This window comes from Notamacropus eugenii, chromosome 7, assembly GCF_028372415.1.
Source record: "Notamacropus eugenii isolate mMacEug1 chromosome 7, mMacEug1.pri_v2, whole genome shotgun sequence".
NCBI classification, from domain to species: domain Eukaryota; kingdom Metazoa; phylum Chordata; class Mammalia; order Diprotodontia; family Macropodidae; genus Notamacropus; species Notamacropus eugenii.
The window spans coordinates 9079286-9097944 of record NC_092878.1 but is presented as its reverse complement, the minus strand read 5'-3'; the positions used below and the strand labels follow the sequence as shown (position 1 = coordinate 9097944).

At 52.7% G+C, this 18659-nt stretch overlaps 4 protein-coding genes across 8 annotated transcripts; 1 reads left to right on the top strand and 3 right to left on the bottom strand.

The window, feature by feature from the left end:
- Positions 1–94: 94 nt before the first annotated feature.
- Positions 95–5111, bottom strand: TM9SF1 (transmembrane 9 superfamily member 1). Its single transcript, XM_072623409.1, has 6 exons — positions 4979–5111; positions 4259–4606; positions 2930–3551; positions 2349–2534; positions 877–1150; positions 95–742 (listed from the first exon to the last, which is right to left on the bottom strand). Exons 2-6 carry the CDS (start codon positions 4598–4600, stop codon positions 349–351), a joined length of 1818 nt encoding a protein of 605 aa, XP_072479510.1. The 5' UTR covers positions 4601–4606; positions 4979–5111; the 3' UTR covers positions 95–348.
- A 1806-nt stretch (positions 5112–6917) lies between these two features.
- Positions 6918–11981, top strand: TSSK4 (testis specific serine kinase 4). Its single transcript, XM_072623455.1, is given in 6 exon segments — positions 6918–7093; positions 7096–7196; positions 7198–7591; positions 9960–10174; positions 10556–10955; positions 11399–11981. Coding segments are annotated over 6 exon segments (1323 nt in total). The 5' UTR covers positions 6918–7066; the 3' UTR covers positions 11585–11981.
- A 420-nt stretch (positions 11982–12401) lies between these two features.
- On the bottom strand, positions 12402–14848 carry CHMP4A (charged multivesicular body protein 4A). Of its 2 annotated transcripts, none has more exons than XM_072623463.1 (6): positions 14678–14848; positions 14071–14220; positions 13802–13979; positions 13272–13386; positions 12973–13108; positions 12402–12755 (listed from the first exon to the last, which is right to left on the bottom strand). In XM_072623463.1, exons 1-6 carry the CDS (start codon positions 14706–14708, stop codon positions 12700–12702), a joined length of 666 nt encoding a protein of 221 aa, XP_072479564.1. In that variant the 5' UTR covers positions 14709–14848; the 3' UTR covers positions 12402–12699. The 2 variants fall into 2 exon arrangements, with proteins under 2 accessions (XP_072479564.1, XP_072479562.1); XM_072623461.1 differs by having other exon boundaries at positions 14071–14223; positions 14678–14800.
- A 585-nt stretch (positions 14849–15433) lies between these two features.
- MDP1 (magnesium dependent phosphatase 1) lies at positions 15434–18308 on the bottom strand. Of its 4 annotated transcripts, XM_072623466.1 has the most exons (6): positions 17929–18059; positions 17771–17831; positions 17571–17681; positions 16144–16251; positions 15948–16033; positions 15434–15793 (listed from the first exon to the last, which is right to left on the bottom strand). In XM_072623466.1, exons 1-6 carry the CDS (start codon positions 17963–17965, stop codon positions 15714–15716), a joined length of 483 nt encoding a protein of 160 aa, XP_072479567.1. In that variant the 5' UTR covers positions 17966–18059; the 3' UTR covers positions 15434–15713. The 4 variants fall into 4 exon arrangements, 3 of the variants coding, with proteins under 3 accessions (XP_072479567.1, XP_072479565.1, XP_072479566.1); XM_072623464.1 differs by lacking the exon at positions 17771–17831 and having other exon boundaries at positions 17929–18224; XM_072623465.1 differs by lacking the exons at positions 16144–16251; positions 17771–17831 and having other exon boundaries at positions 17929–18255.
- Between the last annotated feature and the right edge of the window lie 351 nt (positions 18309–18659).

The window sequence follows — 18659 nt, the reverse complement described above, 5'->3', positions numbered from 1 at the left end:
GCCGCGGCCTCCCCGCAGCGCCCCCGCCCGATCGGGGCCCAGAGCCGCCGGCTCCGTGCGGTTCCCTCCCGCCCCACCTTCTCGGACAGCGTAAGGGTTTCTTACCAAACTTTATTGTGACGGTTGTAAAAAGAAAACCATCGGAACCAAAATGAAAAGCAAATTAAAAATTCTAATATATAAGTCCTTCTCTATAGAGACGTTTCTAGATTGGAGGCGGCGGCTCGCGGGGCACACAGCAGGGGGGAGCCCCTCCCCGCCCCCGCCCCGCCCCGCCCCGCCCCCGCCCCGCCCCCGGGCCCGCTCGGGGCGGGCTCAAGCTGTGCCAGCAGCAGAGGGCCGGGTGCCTCAGTCCATCTTGAGGTTGACGTAGATGTAGCGGATGAACTTGAGCGAGGAGAAGAAGGAGATGGTGCCCAGCATGAGGAAGAAGACGTAGGCCGTGAGGAAGGAGTAGCCGAAGAACTCCACCGTCTGCACGGCCCCCGACATGTTGGAGCGCCGCGCGTAGTAGAAGCCCGAGTAGAGGAAGATGAAGAGGCCGGTGGAGCCCACGCTGAGCACGGAGCGCCACCACCAGCGGTAGTCCTCGCCCGACAGCTGGAAGTAGGTGAGCGCCACGGAGATGCAGGCGCCCACGCTCAGCAGGATGGCGAAGACGAAGAAGAGGATGCCGTAGAGCGTGTACTGCTCGCGGCCCCACACCGTGGCGAAGATGTAGTAGAGCTCCACCGAGATGGCACTGCCAGGAGAGGGGCGTCAGGGCCGGCCGGGCCGCGCTCTGCCCACCCGTGGGGAGGGGACAACCGCGTGCCAGGGGGGTGCCAGGACCCTCCGCGTGGGGAGTGAGGGCCCCAGGGTGGGAGGCGCAAATACCTGAAGGGCAGGAAGCCCCCGATGGTCATGTGCACGACGGTGGACTTGTACCAGGGCTGGGGCGGGATCTCCCGGGCGATGTTCTTAGTCCGACAGGGCGCATCGAAAGGGGTGGCATTGTTCTTACCAAAGATGCCCCCTATGACGGTGAGAGGGAAGCCCACCAGGAGCCACACCGTGAGCAGCAGCAGGATGGTGGTGGCCGGAAGCGCCTGCGTGGATCCGTTGGCCCAGTGCACAGAGTTCACCACGCTCCAAGTCAGGAAGAAAGGCACTGCAGGGATGGGCCCCCAGGAGGGCAGAGATCAGCATGGGAAGCCACATTCTGGGGGAGACCCACTTCAACTGGACCCGAAGGGGGACAGGGGGAGCCAACCTGCCACTCTAGCCCTAGACTTCCACCCTCACCAACCGGTTCTGCTTCTCCTTGGTCTTGCCTCCCACTCACCAGTAACTCTCAGGAATGGGCCAAGCCTGCCTAATAGGATGATTTAAGAGATGTGAGTGGAACTGAACGTTCCTGAATTCTTCCCTCTTACCCGCAAAGTCTGCTATCACATTCACACCTGCAAGTATTACATTCCTTTGAGTTTAGGGTGTTGTTCAAAACAAATACTGAGAGATTAATGTTCCCCTACATCTGTTAATAATAATGAGCTAGTATTTATATGACGTTTTTGAGGTTTGCAAAGCCTCTTACATGTTATCTAGTTTTACAATAACTTACAATAACTCTGAAGTAGGTGCTATAACTATCCCCATTTTATAGAGAGGGAGCTAAAGGTGAGGGAGGTTGAGTGACTTGTTCAGATCACAGAGCTAGTAAATGAGGCAGGATTTAAACTCAGGTCTTCCTGACTCCAAGTCAAAGCCTCTATTCACTGTAACAGCATGATTACAATATCAAAAATGAGGCCTTGCAGTAGAAATGGGACATGGCACTAATAAATTTAGATTAGATTATTGGACTTTAGATGTACCAAACTGTAAGGATTTTGAGGGCAGGGAACTTCTATTTTACTACTGTATGGTTCTGTACAGTTCCAATCTGTGCTCCTCTACTGATCTCAGTACTTATGACATCACTAACAGAAGGTAAGTGTGCAATACATTTTTGTTGAACTAGGGAAAGGATGGAGAAGGGACTTGTTCTGTCAAGTCTGGATTCAGTCAACAGGCTGCACTTGAGGACCAGAGGGCCACATATAGCCTCCAGGCCACAGGTTCCCTACTCCTGAACTAAGGACTAGAAAAGTTCAGAGTTTAGGACTGTTGCCCTAGGAGGGCAGGCCTGATTTGAGGTATTGCTGTGAAGGGCCCTCAGTAGTTATCATAAAATATGTAAGCACTAGGAGGGATCCTAGAGGGAAGGACACCATGAGAAACAAACTTGACTTTTATACAATTTTGCCTCATGCCAACCATCCTCTGAAGCCCATTTTGGCCCAACCCAGGGTGAGTATGAGCCTCACCAGAGAAGAGGCTGGTGGTGAGGATGATGTTCCAGACCCAACGCTCGCCTCCAATCTGCCGGTAGAAGTGGCTGGACACATAGCCAGCAATGCAGCAGGTCAGAGCATACAGCAAGATGGCTGCTGAGTTGATGGCGCCATGGCGGTGCACATTGAACATGCCCAGCAGTGCCATGACGATGATGCCTACAGGGTAACAGTGTGAAGCCTGCGTTAGATCTTCCCTATCTAACCCCAGAAGTCCTACAGGAATCAGCCTTTCCCTCACTCAAACACAGGAACTACAAAAGAAGAATTTGTTCCCTCTTATCCACCCTACACCTTCAATGAAACTACCAATTTTTGTCTTGAACCTGTAGACCCATAGGTGTAACATGCTTTGCAGCTCTCCTGCTTTTCAGGAAGGGGAACCAGACACTTCTCAGCAAGAGAGTACCACTACTTGAGATGCCTAGGCCATGCCACCTCCCCATCACCTTAGAAGAAGAGCCCTAGATTGCCTCACTACCTAGGTCTTCCTTAGCTGGCCCAATAGTCCCATTCCCTAAGGAGATATCCTTAGCCAATTCTGTTTCCCTCACCAGTGCCAAGGGCCAGAAACTGGGCACCCACACCAAGCACAGCACAGAGCAGACCACGACATGGGGGAAAGCGGAAAACATCAGTGTGGATAATCTTCCAGCCATTGTCACCCTGGTCAAAGTCATCAGTGGAGCTGCCAGAGTTTGGCTCCTCGTCCAAATTGTAGCGGGCCAAGTCATTACGAAGGACACGCATGAGGATGACAGCTACAAATCCCACCAGAAGAAAAACCAGCACCATAGAGTTGATAATAGACAGCCAGTGGATCTCTAGTGTTCGAGGGAAGAAGCCACCATCATCACCATGGCGTCTATCACCCCGACGTTCTGCTGTAGTCTCAGACCAGTGCACACTGTAAGTGTGAGTGAGTTCCAGCTGTTCTTCAGGCCGTACCACATCCAGGCTATGGGGCTTGACATCACGAACTGAGACATTGGCAAAGACAATTCGATCCCCATGGAACTCAAGGTGAAAATCCAGATGAGTCCAGAGTCCTATCTTGTGACTATGTGGAAGGAAACCACTCTCCTCCATGTAGCCCACAAAGCCACGAATTGGCAGGTCATCCACCACAAACTCAAAGTAGTATAATTCTTCAATGGCCTGACGCAGGCGTTCAACCTATGAAAGACAGATAGGATTGCTCAAGATCTTCTCAGGAACAGGGTGGAGGGAAAACTTGATTTTATGATAACCAGTCCAATTTCCTGAGCATCCTCCAGAGTGAAAATGACCTTCTGGTTTTAGGACTAGAAAGGAAGAGGACAAAAAAATATGAGACCATGTTTCCACAAGCTCTGAATCCTGCCCTAAGGCAGGATTTACTAGAGGACATAGGAAAGAGGGTTGATATGGAGAAAAGGAAGTATCTGACAGCAAGGCAGCAGAGTGGATAGAGTGAGTGGAGTTCAAATCTAGTCTCAGACACTTACTGGCTGTGTGACCCTGGGCAGATCACAAGACAGCTGTCAGCCTCAGTTTCCCCATCTGTAAAGTGTTGATAATAGCACCTGCCTCCTGGGATTGATGCAAGGACAACATGAGGTATTTGTAAAGCCCTCTGTAAACCTTAAAGCACGATGTCCGTGCTAGCTCCTACCAGTATAAGAGACTTACTGGGTGAAACGGCCTGCCTGAGGATGCCAGACAAGACCTTACTGGGACAAACCCAGCAGCACCAGCAGCACCCGCAGGGCGGGTGGGCACCTGAGGTTCGCAGCTTCGCTCCAAGGCTGCCCCACTGCAATACCCAGCCCTCCCCTCGCTCCACGCGCCATGGAGGTGTCAGGGGTCCCCGGGCAGGGCCCCCCGGACGGCAGCGGGCTGACCTGGGCGAACGTTAAGCGCATCCGGCACAGGGTCTGCTTGTCCACGTTCTCCCGGAAGCGGATCTGGTACATGGACTCGGCCATGCGGTCCCCGTCCAGCACCTCGCCCAGGCTCAGGCTCTTGTGGCGGATCTTCTCGGGGCAGCACACGGGCAGCTGGTAGTAGTGGTAGGTCTCCTGGGGGTTGTGGTACGGCCCCACCTTGTTCACGTACAGCATGACCGGGTCCCCGGGCTGGTAGTGGGTCTCCGCGGTCAGCCTGGGAAGGCGGCCCGCGCCCAGCAGCAGCAGAACGGGCAGCCACACGCGGGGCCCGCCTCGAGGGCCGTCCGGGGCTGGCATCCTGACCTGGCGGGACGGGCGCGGTGTCACCCGAGGCTGGCCCGCCCCAAGCCCGCAGGACCCCCGGCCAGCCCCGGGGCCATCATCGCTCGCTCCCTGCGTGGCCCCCTCGCTTCCTGGGCCTCCGTGTCCTCATCTGTGCGGTGAGGATGGGCCGGGCGACCTCTGAGGCCCTCCACCCCTGCCTCCCCACTCAGGTCCAGGTCCAGGCCCAGCGGGCGGCCAGGGCGGCGGAGCGCGACCCCCAGCCCTCCCCGACCGGGAGCGCAGCGGGCCGCCCTGCCCTACCCTGCCCTGCCCTGCCCCGCCCCCGCTCCGTTTCTATGGAAACTTCCCCGCTCTCCGCTCCCCCGCCCCCCCCAGCCCTGGGGTCCTCACCGAAGGCGGGAGGGGTGACCGAGGCGGCGCCGGCGGCGGCCTCTGCGGGCCCCTGGGCGGCCCACGGGCTCAGGGTCGGGGTCTTTCCCAGAGCGGCGGCAGCGGCGCCGGAGAGGTCCTCACGTCCGGTGGGCCGCCGGGCTCGGGGCTGACCCAGGACCCGCCTGATTCCAGCAGCAGCCTGCTGCAGCTTCAAACCCGACTCGACATCCTTCTCCCCGCCCTCCGCCTCCCCCCGCTCCCCGCAGCAACGCTTTCCAGGAGGACAGAGTAGGGGCCGAGCCGGCCCGCCCGCGACCGCGAGGGAGGGTCCTTCCGGCAAGCTGCGTGGGCAGCCCAGGACACGTCGAGATTCCAGACTTCCGCCCACAGCGGGCGGGGACTTCGCACGTCGGCGCAGCCCGTCGGGGCTTCGGGAGCGCAGGGTGAGCCACGCCCCCCCAGCGGGGCTTAAATGGCCAGCGCCCCGGGCTCCGAGTCACTGTACCTGGGCTTGGGGAAGGGGCTCTCGAAGGCCCCTAGGCCGCGCCCCTCCCACCCCCACAGGCCCTGCTGCGGGGCCGGTCAGGGTCCGGCGAGGAGGATGAGAAAGGGAAAGGGAACGGGGACGGGACTCTTAGCGGAGGCTGGATTCGAACCCAGGCCAGGCGCCCTTGGATCGCAGCCTCCATGGCCGAACAAGAAGCATGGTGCCCCGTCTGCTGATGGACGCGCTGCAGCCCAGAGCGAGAGGAGAGGGGAGACGAAGAGGTTTAGATAGGGGGCCCCCTGCCCAGAAAGCCCGCGCCGAGGCCCCTCCGTCTAGCCGCCTTCTCCGGGGCTCCCCCCTCCAAGGCCCTGGCACCACTTCCTTCCACCCTCTCTGCCCGAAAGGGGGTTCTCCTACCTTAGGACTTAGCCCAAGGATACCCGCCAGTGCCACCCCCAGTTCAGATGCCATCGGAATAGCTGGGGGGTGCTGGGCATCATCATTTCACGCCTTAAATTCAGGAAAGGAAAAGACTTGGGAGACAGGAAAACCTCTTCCACCTGGAGGTTGTCTGGGTCCGGTTCGGAGACAAGGACCCAGCGGCACCACCATCCTCCAGGAGAACTGAGACTCCTCTATAAACCTCAGACCTCCCACACAGCTTCCCCTCCCCCTCTTCCTGGAGCTAGAGATGCTAGAGTGCAGCTCTCTTTTAGGCTTCTGTGTGGGGGTGGGAGAAAAAAACCCGAAGCCTATTTACCCCTGTGTACATCCATCCTGCCCCAGCTCTCCGCATGCGCTGCTTCAGAAGGCTTCCCGAGCAGATGGCAGCTACTTCAGAGCCAGCCAAGGGCTGGAGTCTCCCCTCTGTGCATACACTACCCTCTGAGATGGGTGAGGCTTCTTCACTTAGAATGGTCTTAGATTCAGCTGTGGGTTCTAGCCCTCTTTCTGCCTAGGATTATTTCCTTGCTAGCGACCTCCTCCTCAAGCATAAGACTGGAGAAGAACTAGTGGATCTCCATACTGTAAGGATCTCTAGGCAGCTACCCATTTTCCGGAACTGGGAATGTGACCAGCATAAGAGCCATTATGCCTCCAGGCCCAGCGAGGACAGGATATTTTAGCGAAGGACTTAGAATTTTAGCTGATGACTTACATTGCAATCTGTATGTGTGGTTTTCCAGCAGGAGACAAAAGGGGCCTTCTGGTCTTGGGAAAGGTTAAAGTTAAGAGTACAAGGGACCTAAGATATCATGTCATCTCACCCCCTCATTCTATAGCCAAAGAACTTGAAATCTTGAGGACAATTAAATAGCAAGCTGGGACTTGCTGCTCCACCTTGCTGATTCCTGAGTCCACTGCCCTTTCCACTACGCCTCACGGAGCTGCCTTGCTGAAGAAGTCTGATTTGTCTCTCCAGAGCCTTTATTCTGTCCCCAGGCCCTGTGAAATGACTGACAGTGACCATTTGGATCATTATAGATTATCATGAACTTGATAAACCACAGGATTAAGAATCTGTGGAGGTGCCTCACCTGGAGCTGGGGAAGGCCCCTGTAGGTTCCCAAGCCATGCTCCCTTCTTGAGCTACTTAAGTGGGGGGAGAGCAGATTGTGATGTGTTCGGAACATGGGAACAGAGGAGATTCCGTAACCAGGAGGAGGAGGAAGGAACAACTGCTGGAGACAAAAAGAGCAGTCCACCCCTCCTCCTTCCCCTCCACCTCCAAGTTCCTAATAGAAAACAACTCTGTGGCCCCAGCCGGGGTAAATATACAGGCAAGCATTTGGGGGTCAGCTTCATTTCGGCGCCGCAGCCCCCAGCGGCTAAGGGCGTCAGCCTCCCTGGACGTCAAAGGCAGCCCAGGTGCACATACCCCTCAGCCCGTCCATGTTACTACTACTAAGGGTCGAGGGGATGTTACCCATGCACCAAAACAACCACCATCGTCCCATGGGACCTACCGCTCGGTCATGGAAGAGTATGGCTATGAAGTAGGCAAGGTGATTGGTAATGGCTCTTACGGCACGGTCTATGAGGCCTACTACACTAAGCAAAAAGTCCATGTTGCTGTCAAGATTATCTCCAAAAAGAAAGCCTCTGAGGATTATCTTAACAAGTTCCTGCCCCGTGAAATCCAGGTGGGGATGGGAGAGGGAGGCAAGAGTTTGGAGGGTTCAGGCTATTGGGGCCTTCATCAAGATGGGCTAGGTGACCCAGAGCCCCTCCCCAGAACAGGGCTGAACCTTATTCATGATCTATTCAACACAGTCATTAGGCCAACCTAGATTTCCTGATTCCAAGACCAGCATTCTGTTCAAGATAACCACGTTGCTTCCCTCAAATGCCATCTTCTCCAGGAAGCCTTCCCAATTCCCAGTCAGCAATGACTTTGCCTCTTATACATCCCATAGGATTTTGTTTCATACCACACTAATGTACTTACCATAGACGAGGCAGTGCCCTCTTTTCTGAAACTTAGTCAGTAGAGGGATAAGACATAAACATAGATAACTATAATAATGGCTAACATTTATATAGCACCTACTATGTGCCAGGAACTGTGCTTAGTGCTTCACAAATATAATCCTATTTGATCCACACAACAACCCTGGTAGGCATTCTTTCTCATTTTTAGAGTTGATAAAACTGAGGCGGACAGGTTAAGTGACTTGCCTAGGGTCACATAACCAGTAAGTGAGGCCAGATTTGAATTCAGACTTCTTGTCTCCAAGCCCAATGTCACATCCGCTGTGCCACCTAGGCAGCTGCCCCTGTAATGTATGATATTACATAATACATTCATCATCACATGATTGGGGAACATTGGATTCGGAACTGAGACCTGAATTCCAATCTGCCTTTGATGCTCATTAGCAGTGGGACCCTGTGGGGACTACTTAATCTTTGTAACTCTAGGTTTATTTGTAACATGGGGATGACCCAAACTGTAGTATTATTCTTCAGAGGGTTGTTATGCAGATCAGGTGGAATGATTATTTAACATCCTTTGTCATCCTTAACATTATTCACTACTTGATGTTAATGGTGGATTGTAAAGGATGGATAGGAATTCAACTGGACGGGATGGGGAGGGAATGGATTATGGGATAGAGAAGAGCATTCCAAGCCCATGGAGCACATGGCCTTTGTCAGGAAACAATTAATTGGATTGGAGCTCAGAAGGATGGACAGAAATTTGAGGTAAGATGAGAAATCTGGAGTGGTATCCTGAATGCCAAAGGACCTGAATTTTGCTCAGGAGGCAAGAGTCACTTAGGATTTTTGAGCAAACTGCTAAATTTATGAATATGGATCATTATTCTGACAGTGATAGGAAGGACGGGTTGTGGGGAAGGGGAAAAGTGGATGCAGAAAGACCTACTAGGAACCTAATTTCAGGAGTCTGATAGGGTGATAATGTATTGGCTTATACTAGAAAATGGCAATAGTAAAAGAGAAGAGGGGATAGATCCAATAGTGCTGTAGACATGAAATCAAAATAATAACTAATTGGATGTGAAAGGTGGGTGAAAGATAACACCAAAGTTATGAACACGGAAGGCAGGATGAAGGGTAAAACCACACGCTGAAGCAGTGGAGTCAAGGAAGAATGGGCTTTAGAGGAAAAGGTAAGAAGTTTAGCTTTAGACATATTTAAGGTAGCATGGGGCACTGGTGGAGATGTGCATGATGCAGAGAGGCTACAGTTGAAGCCTTGGGAGAGAATGAATTTGGCAAGAAAATGGGACATGAAAAAGAGAAGAGGGTCAAGGAGAGATCTTGGAGAGTGATACACCTAGAGAGCTTAGGGAGAGGAAACACTGACCAAATCAGAAGAAGCAGTTAGGATAGATGGAGGGAAAAGCAAGAGATGGTCTGTGGGTCCAAGGTAGATGAGAGCATGTAGTAGGAGAGAGTCACTTAGACCAAAAGCAGTGGTGAGCTAAAGAATGGATTGGATTTGGTGATAGGTAGGTGGTGATTTGAGAGAACAATTTAAGTAGCAAGCTTGAAGGGGAAGGAACCGATTGCAAGAGGCTGAGGAGAGGGATGAAGCAGAGGCCTTTGGTACAGAAGCCACTGATCCCAGGCAGTGTCCACGCTTCTGTCTACCCCAATGCATACGTTCTCTCCTATGCCAAAAGGAAAAGAACTAAAATACAGACGTGAACCAATCAGAGCACCTCTGCTCCATGATGTTAGACAGCCTGAATTGGAGTCTTGGCTCCACCACTTACTGGCTATGTGACCTTGAACAATCACCTCACATCTCTGACCCCAGTTTCTCATTTGTAAATGATAATACCTTCCCTCTCTCCTGGTTTTATAAGGTTGTTTTGAGATTCAGATAAAGTCCAGGTAGGTTAAAGAGCTTTGTAAGCTATAAAGTCTTATGTAAATACAAGGAATCACTATTGTTAATAGCTTACCTAGGAAAGGAAAGGAAAGGGTTGAGGCATGAGCTGTCCTCTGCTAGGTCTGATGAACTGCCTTCCTTGGGACCAGGTAATGAAAATCTTGCGGCACAAGTACCTTATCAACTTCTACCAGGCCATTGAGACCACATCTCGTGTGTATATGATCCTAGAGCTGGCTCAGGGGGGCGATGTTCTTGAGTGGATCCAGCGCTACGGGGCCTGCTCTGAGCCCCTTGCCGGCAAGTGGTTCTCCCAACTCACCCTGGGCATCGCTTACCTGCATAGCAAGGGCATCGTGCACCGGTGAGGGCACTGCCATCTGGAACCTTTTGACTCCCAGAGGGGGGTGGTCTCACTGCAGCTTACCTAGCCTCCTCTCTATTAACCTCTTCCCTCCCTATCTCCTACCTGAACTCCCTTCTCATCATTCTCCCCACAACTCGGTAAGTCTTTCCTTCTCCATTTCAATTATCTGTTTAAGGCATTTAGAATCCTTTGTGTCCAGAGTCCTATACAGACCAACTCTACAGCTCCCAAGCCTCTTGCCCTCTGGTAGCCATATTCCTAGACCTGCTTCCCATGTCCCCATAACCCCAGTTCATTTTCCCCAACTCCATTCCCCCACCTCAGTCCTCTGACCCCTGACCCTCTAACTCCCAGCCTAATACTAACCCCTCTCCCCAGCCCCCGCCTTACCCCAAGGCCTTCTGCCGCTGGTAGGGACCTAAAGTTGGAGAACCTGTTGCTGGATAAGCGGGAAAATGTGAAGATCTCTGACTTCGGCTTTTCCAAGTTGGTGCCAACTGGCAGCCAGACCCTGCAAAAACCTTCCCAACACCTCATGGGCTGCTTTTCTCACCTCAGTCAGACCTACTGTGGTAGTTTCGCCTATGCCTGCCCAGAGATCTTGCTGGGTTTGCCCTACAACCCTTTCCTCTCTGACACCTGGAGCATGGGCGTCATTCTCTATACCCTGGTTGCTGCCCATCTACCCTTCGATGACACCAACCTAAAAAAGCTGCTTCGAGAGACCCAGAAGGAAGTCAACTTCCCAGCTAACCGCCCTGTCTCCCAGGAGTGCAAGGTGCTGCCCCCCTGGGAGGGCTGGGGCCCTTGGACTGACCCATAGAAAGTGGGGTACATATCCAAAAGGGACCACAGCAGGGTCAGGGGAAGGCTCCATTCACTTTGCATGCCAGCTTCTACTCCAGGAACCTCACTTCCTCCCACTGGACCCATGCCCACAGCATTACAGAAGGCCAGTGGATCTCTCCTTCTGGATAAGAAATTAGTTGAGTATAGGGAAACCTAATCTGCTTTTGCTACGAGGCAGAAGAGGCTCCTCTCAGTCCCTCCGCCAACGATCCTGACGCCTCCCTGCACTCACCCCCTAGCCAAGCATTAACTTGGCATATTCTGAGGGAATCCTAGTCTCCCCAGGGTGGTGTTGTGGGCAGTCCTGCTTCTGTCTCAGGGCAGCACAATCCAGGGCAAGCTCAGCCATGGACTCTCTCTCCCCTGTCCCAGAACCTGGTTCACATGATGCTGCGCCAGGCTGTCAAACGTGCTACCATTCTGGACATCCTCAAGGACCCCTGGGTGCTCAAGTTCCAGCCAGAGCGGCCAAACCATGAAATCCAGATGCTAGAGGTCCTGTGTCTACCACAAAATTCCACCACTTCCACCTCACGTCCTCCTGAAATTGCAAGTTGAGCACAATGGGGGAAGAAGTTAGGGAGAGAGGTTTAAGGCATGAAGTGGGGAGCAGGACTCCTCCTTCTATCCACTTCTTTTTTTTATACAAGAAATCGAATTCCCTTTTAGTTTTATCAGCAGGGGGAAAAGAAATTATTTCCCCAGGGAAAGCTTGGAAAGTCACTTCTAGACTGTTACAGAAGTTGGCCTCCATCTGTAGTCTGCAAAGGTATTTTAAACTTAAACATTGGACTGTGCTTTCTTTAAACAAGTGTGCATATGGATTGGGGGGATATGGGGAAGGAGTGTTTTGGTTCTGCTTGTGTCTTCCTCCAAACTGTAGAAGGTGCTGACGACATGTGAAAGGGAGAGATGTTCACTTCCTAGGTGTTACCAGAAATGGAAAAAGAGCCAACCTGTGGGCTTGTCTTAGAATCACAGAATCACATTTAGAGCTGGAAATGAACTAGTCATTGGTTATCTAGTCTGGTGCCCTCTTTTTACAGATGAAGACACTGAGCCCCAGAGACGTTAAAGTCAGAGGTAGCAAGGGGCAGAGCCAGGATTCAGCTCAAGGTCCTCTTAACTCCAAATCCAGCCCTCTTGGTAAAAGGGTAATTGTTTTGCAGAAATTCTGTGGCAACATGCTAGAAGAGTTTGATCAGCTGTGGTGCTGTCCAGCTACATTTTACAGATCAGTACAAAACACTCACTTGATGTACACAGTGAGGAGGCTAGGAGATCCTCCAAGCCCAATCACCCTTTCTAAGTAAGACTAAAACAGGGACCTGAAGTAGGCACCCAGGGGCTGACAAGACATGGCAGACAATGGGGATCCATCTGCCCAGTTTTATTGAGAGTAAGGGCCTTTGTAACAACTTCCAATGAGAAAAATGTTGGGGCTTTTCTCCCTCCTCCCACCTTCAAACTCCTCTCCACCACCTCCAGCCCTCAAACAAAAAACAACCCTACTCCAAAGGTGTGTCAGTTGAGGCATCAAGTCATTCCAGAAGGGTCAGCCTACTACGCTCACCAAGGCCTCATGAGGTTTAAACCCTTCAGCTCAGTAAATTGGCACTTGGGGAAAAAGGAGGGGAATTGGATGGAGTTTCAAGAACATTAAGGCATTCTCTTCAGGATACCCATTCAACTAATTGCTTCAGTTCCTTTTCCTCATCGGCCTTGGAAGCTAAGGGGAAAAGAGACAAAGAAAAGAAGGGTTAAATTACCCCAGAATTCTCCATCCAGCCCTCCCTAAAGGTACCATCAGCCAACTTTCCCCTGACATAGATCTTAATGTGAGTCTACTACCTGTCTCAAGACAGGAGGAGTTACTATGAACCTTCCCACAACCAATACTGAACTTGGGGCTGTTCCTCTGGCCAGACAGTGAGAGTTCTTAGTACCTGGACTGGCGGGTAAATGAGTAGAGGGGACATCAGGCAGCGTGGCTGGTGCTACTTCTCCATCCTCTCCCACAGTCAGTAGGTCTTCGTTCAGTTTCTCCTGCTCTAGTGCCTCTAGTTCCTCCAGCAGCTCATCCTGGAAAGGTAAAGTCCAAAATATTATCAGAAAACCCTGTACTGCCAAGAATTCACTGCAAAGGTCCAAGGCTTCTAAGTCTACTCCCCAAAAGCCTCACAAATCCCCTGCTACTATACCTGGATTCCCTCCACAATTCTCAACACTACCTCCATCCAATTACCTCATCCACATCATCCCCAAAGCCCACAGGGCGAGAAATGGCATCAGAGATTTGCTGGGCTATTTCCTGCTGCTCTGTGATATCAGACATCAGCTCGTCCACCTTGTTGATGTCCCTGAGGGTGGAAATATAGGTAAAGAATAAGGGCAGATCTTGCCTTTCATCCTGTTGGTGGAAAAAAACCATTCCCATTCCCCCTGAAGCCTCATATCTTGATGGGTCTAATGTTACCCTGGCAGAGGGAACCAAGAGAAGTCTGCAGATGGGTGGGAACATGTCGCAAAGAAAGGCTATGTAGAACCTCCCTTGTTGAGAGGTGTGGTTTTTTTGTTGTTTTTATTTTAAGAATCGTGTTCTGACCTGCTCCTTTCCTCCGTGTGTCTTAATGAGGGGAAGGGAATGCTTTGAAGTAGGGAATTAAATAACCTATAGAAGATTCTATGATTCTAAAAAGAAAGGAACGTGAACGTGTGGCCAAACCATTCTTTCCCCAGTGTCTGTGCCCATGTCCGTCCTTCCCCCGTACCCACATGTCCTGGTGGGCCTTCCTCATGGCACGGGCAGCCAGCCCCATGGTTCGAAGCACTTCAGCATTGGTGGTGGCATTTTCTATAGCTTCACGCTGGAATTCCAGGGTAGATAGAGTCCCGTCTGTCTGTGCCAGCTGTTGTTCCAGTCTCTTCTTTCTGCGCAGTGCCTGCAGTGCAGCTGACCCATCCCACAGCCCACCCATCAGTGCTAGAAGCCCCCAGGCTCTTCCCCCTCCAATGGTTCCGTCCTCTATGCCTTCCCCCAATACCTCTCTTGTTCTTGGTCCCATGCTTCTTGGCCGTCTGAAGTTCCTGCTGGATCTTTTGCTCTAGAAACTCCTGCTTCTTGATCAGTATCTTTTCCGTCTCCCGCAGTTTCTGGATTGCCTCTTCAGGGCTTGGGTCCTTCTCCTTCTTCCCTGCTGGGTCCAATTCCCCATCACTTTTAGCTCTCAGTTGCCACTGGCCACAGCTGGAGAAGGGCTTAGGCCTCTTTTCAAGCCCGAGAATGCGTGATGGATGGGAGCGGGTGGTGGTGGTAGCAGGGGTCGTAAAGAGAGGCCCTAGCCAGGAAGTCCTGACCCAATTAAGGGATAGTTCTGAGCCAGGAAAGGGTGCAGTGTGGCCTACACCTCTGCCCTCGAAACCTGAAGCCTTCCCTACTTAGGAGGTAAAGGGCAAAAGGGGGAAAGGAGTGTTTCCAGGGGTCCCTGGCTGCTGGTGCGAAGGTTAGGGGCTGCTCCCCTCATATCTTCTGGGGTCTGGATACCTTCTCTACCCTCCCCAGCATCTTTCCCAGCCCCTTACAAAAACAGGCCCCCAAAGACGGGCAGCCACACCTCCATCTACATGGGGGAGGGTTCCTCCACGGCTCACCCCTGCCAAAGAGCCTCCCCAGGCCGCTCATCCTGATTCCTGGATCCCAGAGGAGCCACGATCCCTGCACTTGGCTTCGGCCTCCCCAAGCCCTTCCTACTTCCGCCTTTCCCAGCGAGGCCAGCCCCTCCCTCCAGCCCTGGCCAATCCCAGTCCAAGGCTCTGGCTCATCATCACAGGGAGTCTCCAGCCTGGAAACCTGGGAAAGTATGCCCCGACCAGCCTGCTTGTCACATGATGGGAGTCACCTGACTAACCCCCCCCCCCAACGTTTTAAAGGCCCCCCCATGCTTCCAGACCAGCTACTGAAAGGGAGAGCTGTGTGTCGCCTGAGGCAGAGCTGGAGGAGTCTGGAGGTGGTTGATTTAGATCTGACAAGGCTTTCACCTAGTCTGAAGGATGAAGAAACTGAGGACCACAGCTGAGGTGGGAAGTCATGCCTCTGCCCCTTCCCTCCCTGGGACCCTGCTCCAGGGCCTCATGCCCGTGGCACCTGGCAGAGCACCCTTCAGGCACTTCCCAGCTCTGCATCTCCATCTCTTTGATGGTCACGGAGATCAAGCCATGTGCCCAACGATGGGAACCCAGGTGCTCTAAACTCATTCTCTCCACTTCCCCGCCTTGGGCAGACACAATCCTAGAGGGCCTGGGGCACCAGACTGGCATGCACTGAGACTTTCCTAAGTTGCCAGGTCCCTTTCTTCCATGGTGAGCTTTGGCGTGCTTTTTTAGAGGCAGGTAGAGAAAGTGCAGAAGTCTATCATAGGAAGTTTTATTTGCCACGAGGAAGGGATGTTTTGGTAACACCACGGAAAAAACAGCACTGGGAAACAAAGGCTGGAATCAGTCCTGGGCAGTGTGGTTAGCCCATATATGTGTAGACAAAGCAGACTTACACCAAGGGAAGGGTCATATATGCTTACACACAAATGTTTTATACAATTCACAGATGACCTGAAAATGCATTCCTGGTTTTCTTCCTGCTGGGCTCCATGGCCAGGGCTCCCATCTGCAGGGCTGAATCTGAGAGTTTATCTCAAGACTTTGCAAATGTTTCTAGGCCTTTAGTCAGAGTATGCAGATTCATTTCACTCTGGACATGAATACAGGTGACACCTAGGAAAGAATGACACTTTATGAGATTAATCTTACTTCTGTCATTTGGGGGGCCCTTAGCTGGCATGCAAACTAGCCCGCCCCAAGCCTACTCTCACCCCATGTACACTTATATACCTAAAGCCCCTTTCCACCCAACACCACCATTCAGTACCCAGTTTGCTGACATCTATAATGTTCCGCTTCTCGTCATCAAAGAAGATCATTTCAGAGTAGGGGATACCACTCTTCTGCTGCAATCTGAGTGGAACAGGACTGTGTGAGGATAAGGGGTTAGTTCCCTACTCCCACCATGTCTGTCAGGTAGATCAGTCATATTTTGCTTTTCCTTTCTTCTCATCCCTGAGTACCTCTCAAAGTGTGTGACCTTGCAGCCTGGATAAATTTCCTTGTACGCAAAATATTTAGTGAGGTCAAAAAGCTCCAAGAGCTGATTGGCTCCTTGAATCTCACCGGTCCTAAGTTGAAGAAAGAGGAAATGGTTAGAGCATAGACTCAAGTCAGAGATACAAAGGAAACTTGGAAAAAGCAACAAATGAGGAAATTAGAAATGCTAACAGGCAAAGCTGCACAAATTAATATCCATTTTTGAGTTATTAGTCTCTCAAAAATTTACAATTTACAATGTAGTTGCAACACTGGAGAGGTTCCCCTCCCCCACGGAACTAAAATATGATCAGACTGGAACCAAGATAGAATTTTGAAGGGGTCTTCACAGTTGCCAAAACAATCTTAATGTGGAGGTCTGACCACTGACTCACCACTCTTTAAAGCAGTTAATACAGATTCCTTGGCTTTATGTTTCCATGCTCTCATGACCTTTAGAGCTCTACCCTTTTCTAGTCCCACTCACCCCTTTCCAGTATTTCAAGTCATTCCTTCTATGCATGTTATATCCCTATCATGTCACATCGCTGGTTATCTCCCACTCTCAGATTGTACTCTCCCCCTCAGTGTTATTTGGCAGTTAGACATAGAATATAAACACCTTCAGGAAAATTAAAAGTGAGTAACGGGAAGAAGACAATGGAAAGATACATGTTGGGGTGTAAGTAGGCTGCAGCACATAACCACACGTATGTTATACATGAGAAGCTCTGACGAAACAGGAGAGGAAAAGGCGTCATTAAGGAACAGTGTGATAGACAGAGAAAACGGGCTGGTGACATGGTAGGAACAAAGCCTCAGGCAGGAGAGTTAGAAAGGCTTGGTTTATGTCACATACTGGCTGCGCGACCCTAGGCAAGTCACTGAGAGTCTCAGTGCTCTAGGCAATCCTCTTAGACCATAAGTGGTATTCTTAAAGAATTATATTTAAAATATTTTAAAATCGACATCTTCTCCCTCCCCCACACCCCCCTTTAAGAAAGTCAAACTAAACCAATTAGCCTGAATCTGTCACCTCCCTATCAGGTGTCATCTTGAGTCCTCCGGAGCCGTGGCTGGCCTGAAGGCTATAAATGGCACACAGGTGTGGGCACGGCCCGGCACAGCGCTGCTGGCTCACCCTAACCCTTCCCCTGGCACGCTCCTTCTCGGCCTTCCAAGCCCGCCCCCTGCCCGCAGCCCCGCCCACCCCTGCCCGCAGCCCCGCCCCACGTCCACCGCCCCGGCCCCGCCCCGCCCGCAGCCCCGCCCCCCGCCCCTGCCCCGCCCCGCCCCCCCCGCCCGCGGCCCCGCCGCCCCGCCCCCTGCTGCGCCCCCACACCTGCGTCACACCCGGCTCTAAGCGCAGGACCAATCTGGGCCTTCCCAGCCCCACGCAGGCCGCCCTTACCGGGAGGCGGCGGCCATGGTCACCCCCAGGCCCCGCAGCCGCTCCAGGACGTCGGGCACCTCTCGGTACAGCCTAACGGCCTTCTCACCGCTGTCCCGCACGCTCCCATCGCTGGACAGGGGCACAAGAGGAGGGGCTCAGCTCTGCCTCGCCCCGCCCCAGCCGGGCCCCGCCCCCAGCCCTTGGCCCCGCCCCCTCACCCGCTCCGGTGGAAGGGGGGCTCCACGTGCGTGTCCACCCAGAAGGGCCAGAGGGTGTAATCTGCAAGGGAAAGGGGGTGGGCTCAGCTCCGCCTGGCGGAGGGGAGGATCCGGGCTGGGGCTCACAGTCGGAGGGCGGGGAGGCCGAGGGCTCCTACCCAGGTCGAAGACGACCAGCTGCGGGAGGCGGGCCATGGCGGGCGGGCGCTGGGCTCCTGCGGGGCTGGTCCGAGCCGGCCGCCTTCAGCAAGCCACCATGTTGGACCATAGAGAGAAGCCGGCTAGCGCGCCGCTTCCGGGATTCTGTCCCGAGGCCGGTGGCGCCACCCAGAGTTGGAGCCGAGGCGTGGCAGAGGACGCTGGCAGCACAGCGCCCCCTGACGAGTACCAGGGATGGCTGTGCAATCCCACTAGCCAGGATCTGGGCTGTCCTGTCCATAGGGCTTTTTTCTAAGCCTTAAAGTCCTCCTTCCAATCAGTGATAGGATTATAAATGAGCAGCTGGAAGATCTGATCTAATCCCCATTTTACAGATGAGGAATTCGAGGCCCATGCCAACTTGTCCTGCCATACAAGCACTTTAATTGGCACTGCTGGGGCTGGAACCTAGACCCTCTAACCCCAAATCAGTTTATCCCTTCTTTGAATAATAAAATGCCCAAAAGACTCTTCTGCTCTCTATTAGTCGAAGCCACAGTCTCTCAACCCCATCTCCTCAGGCACCAGCATCCCTCCCTCCTTACCTCTGTAATGTAGAGGCAGGTAGAGCAGAGCCCTAAACACTCCCTCTGTAGAATAGCAGTCATGAAAATCATAGGGTATTGCATGAACTCAAATCCAGCAATGTTAAAGAATTTGGCTATCCAATTTTCCACCATCAATAACATGA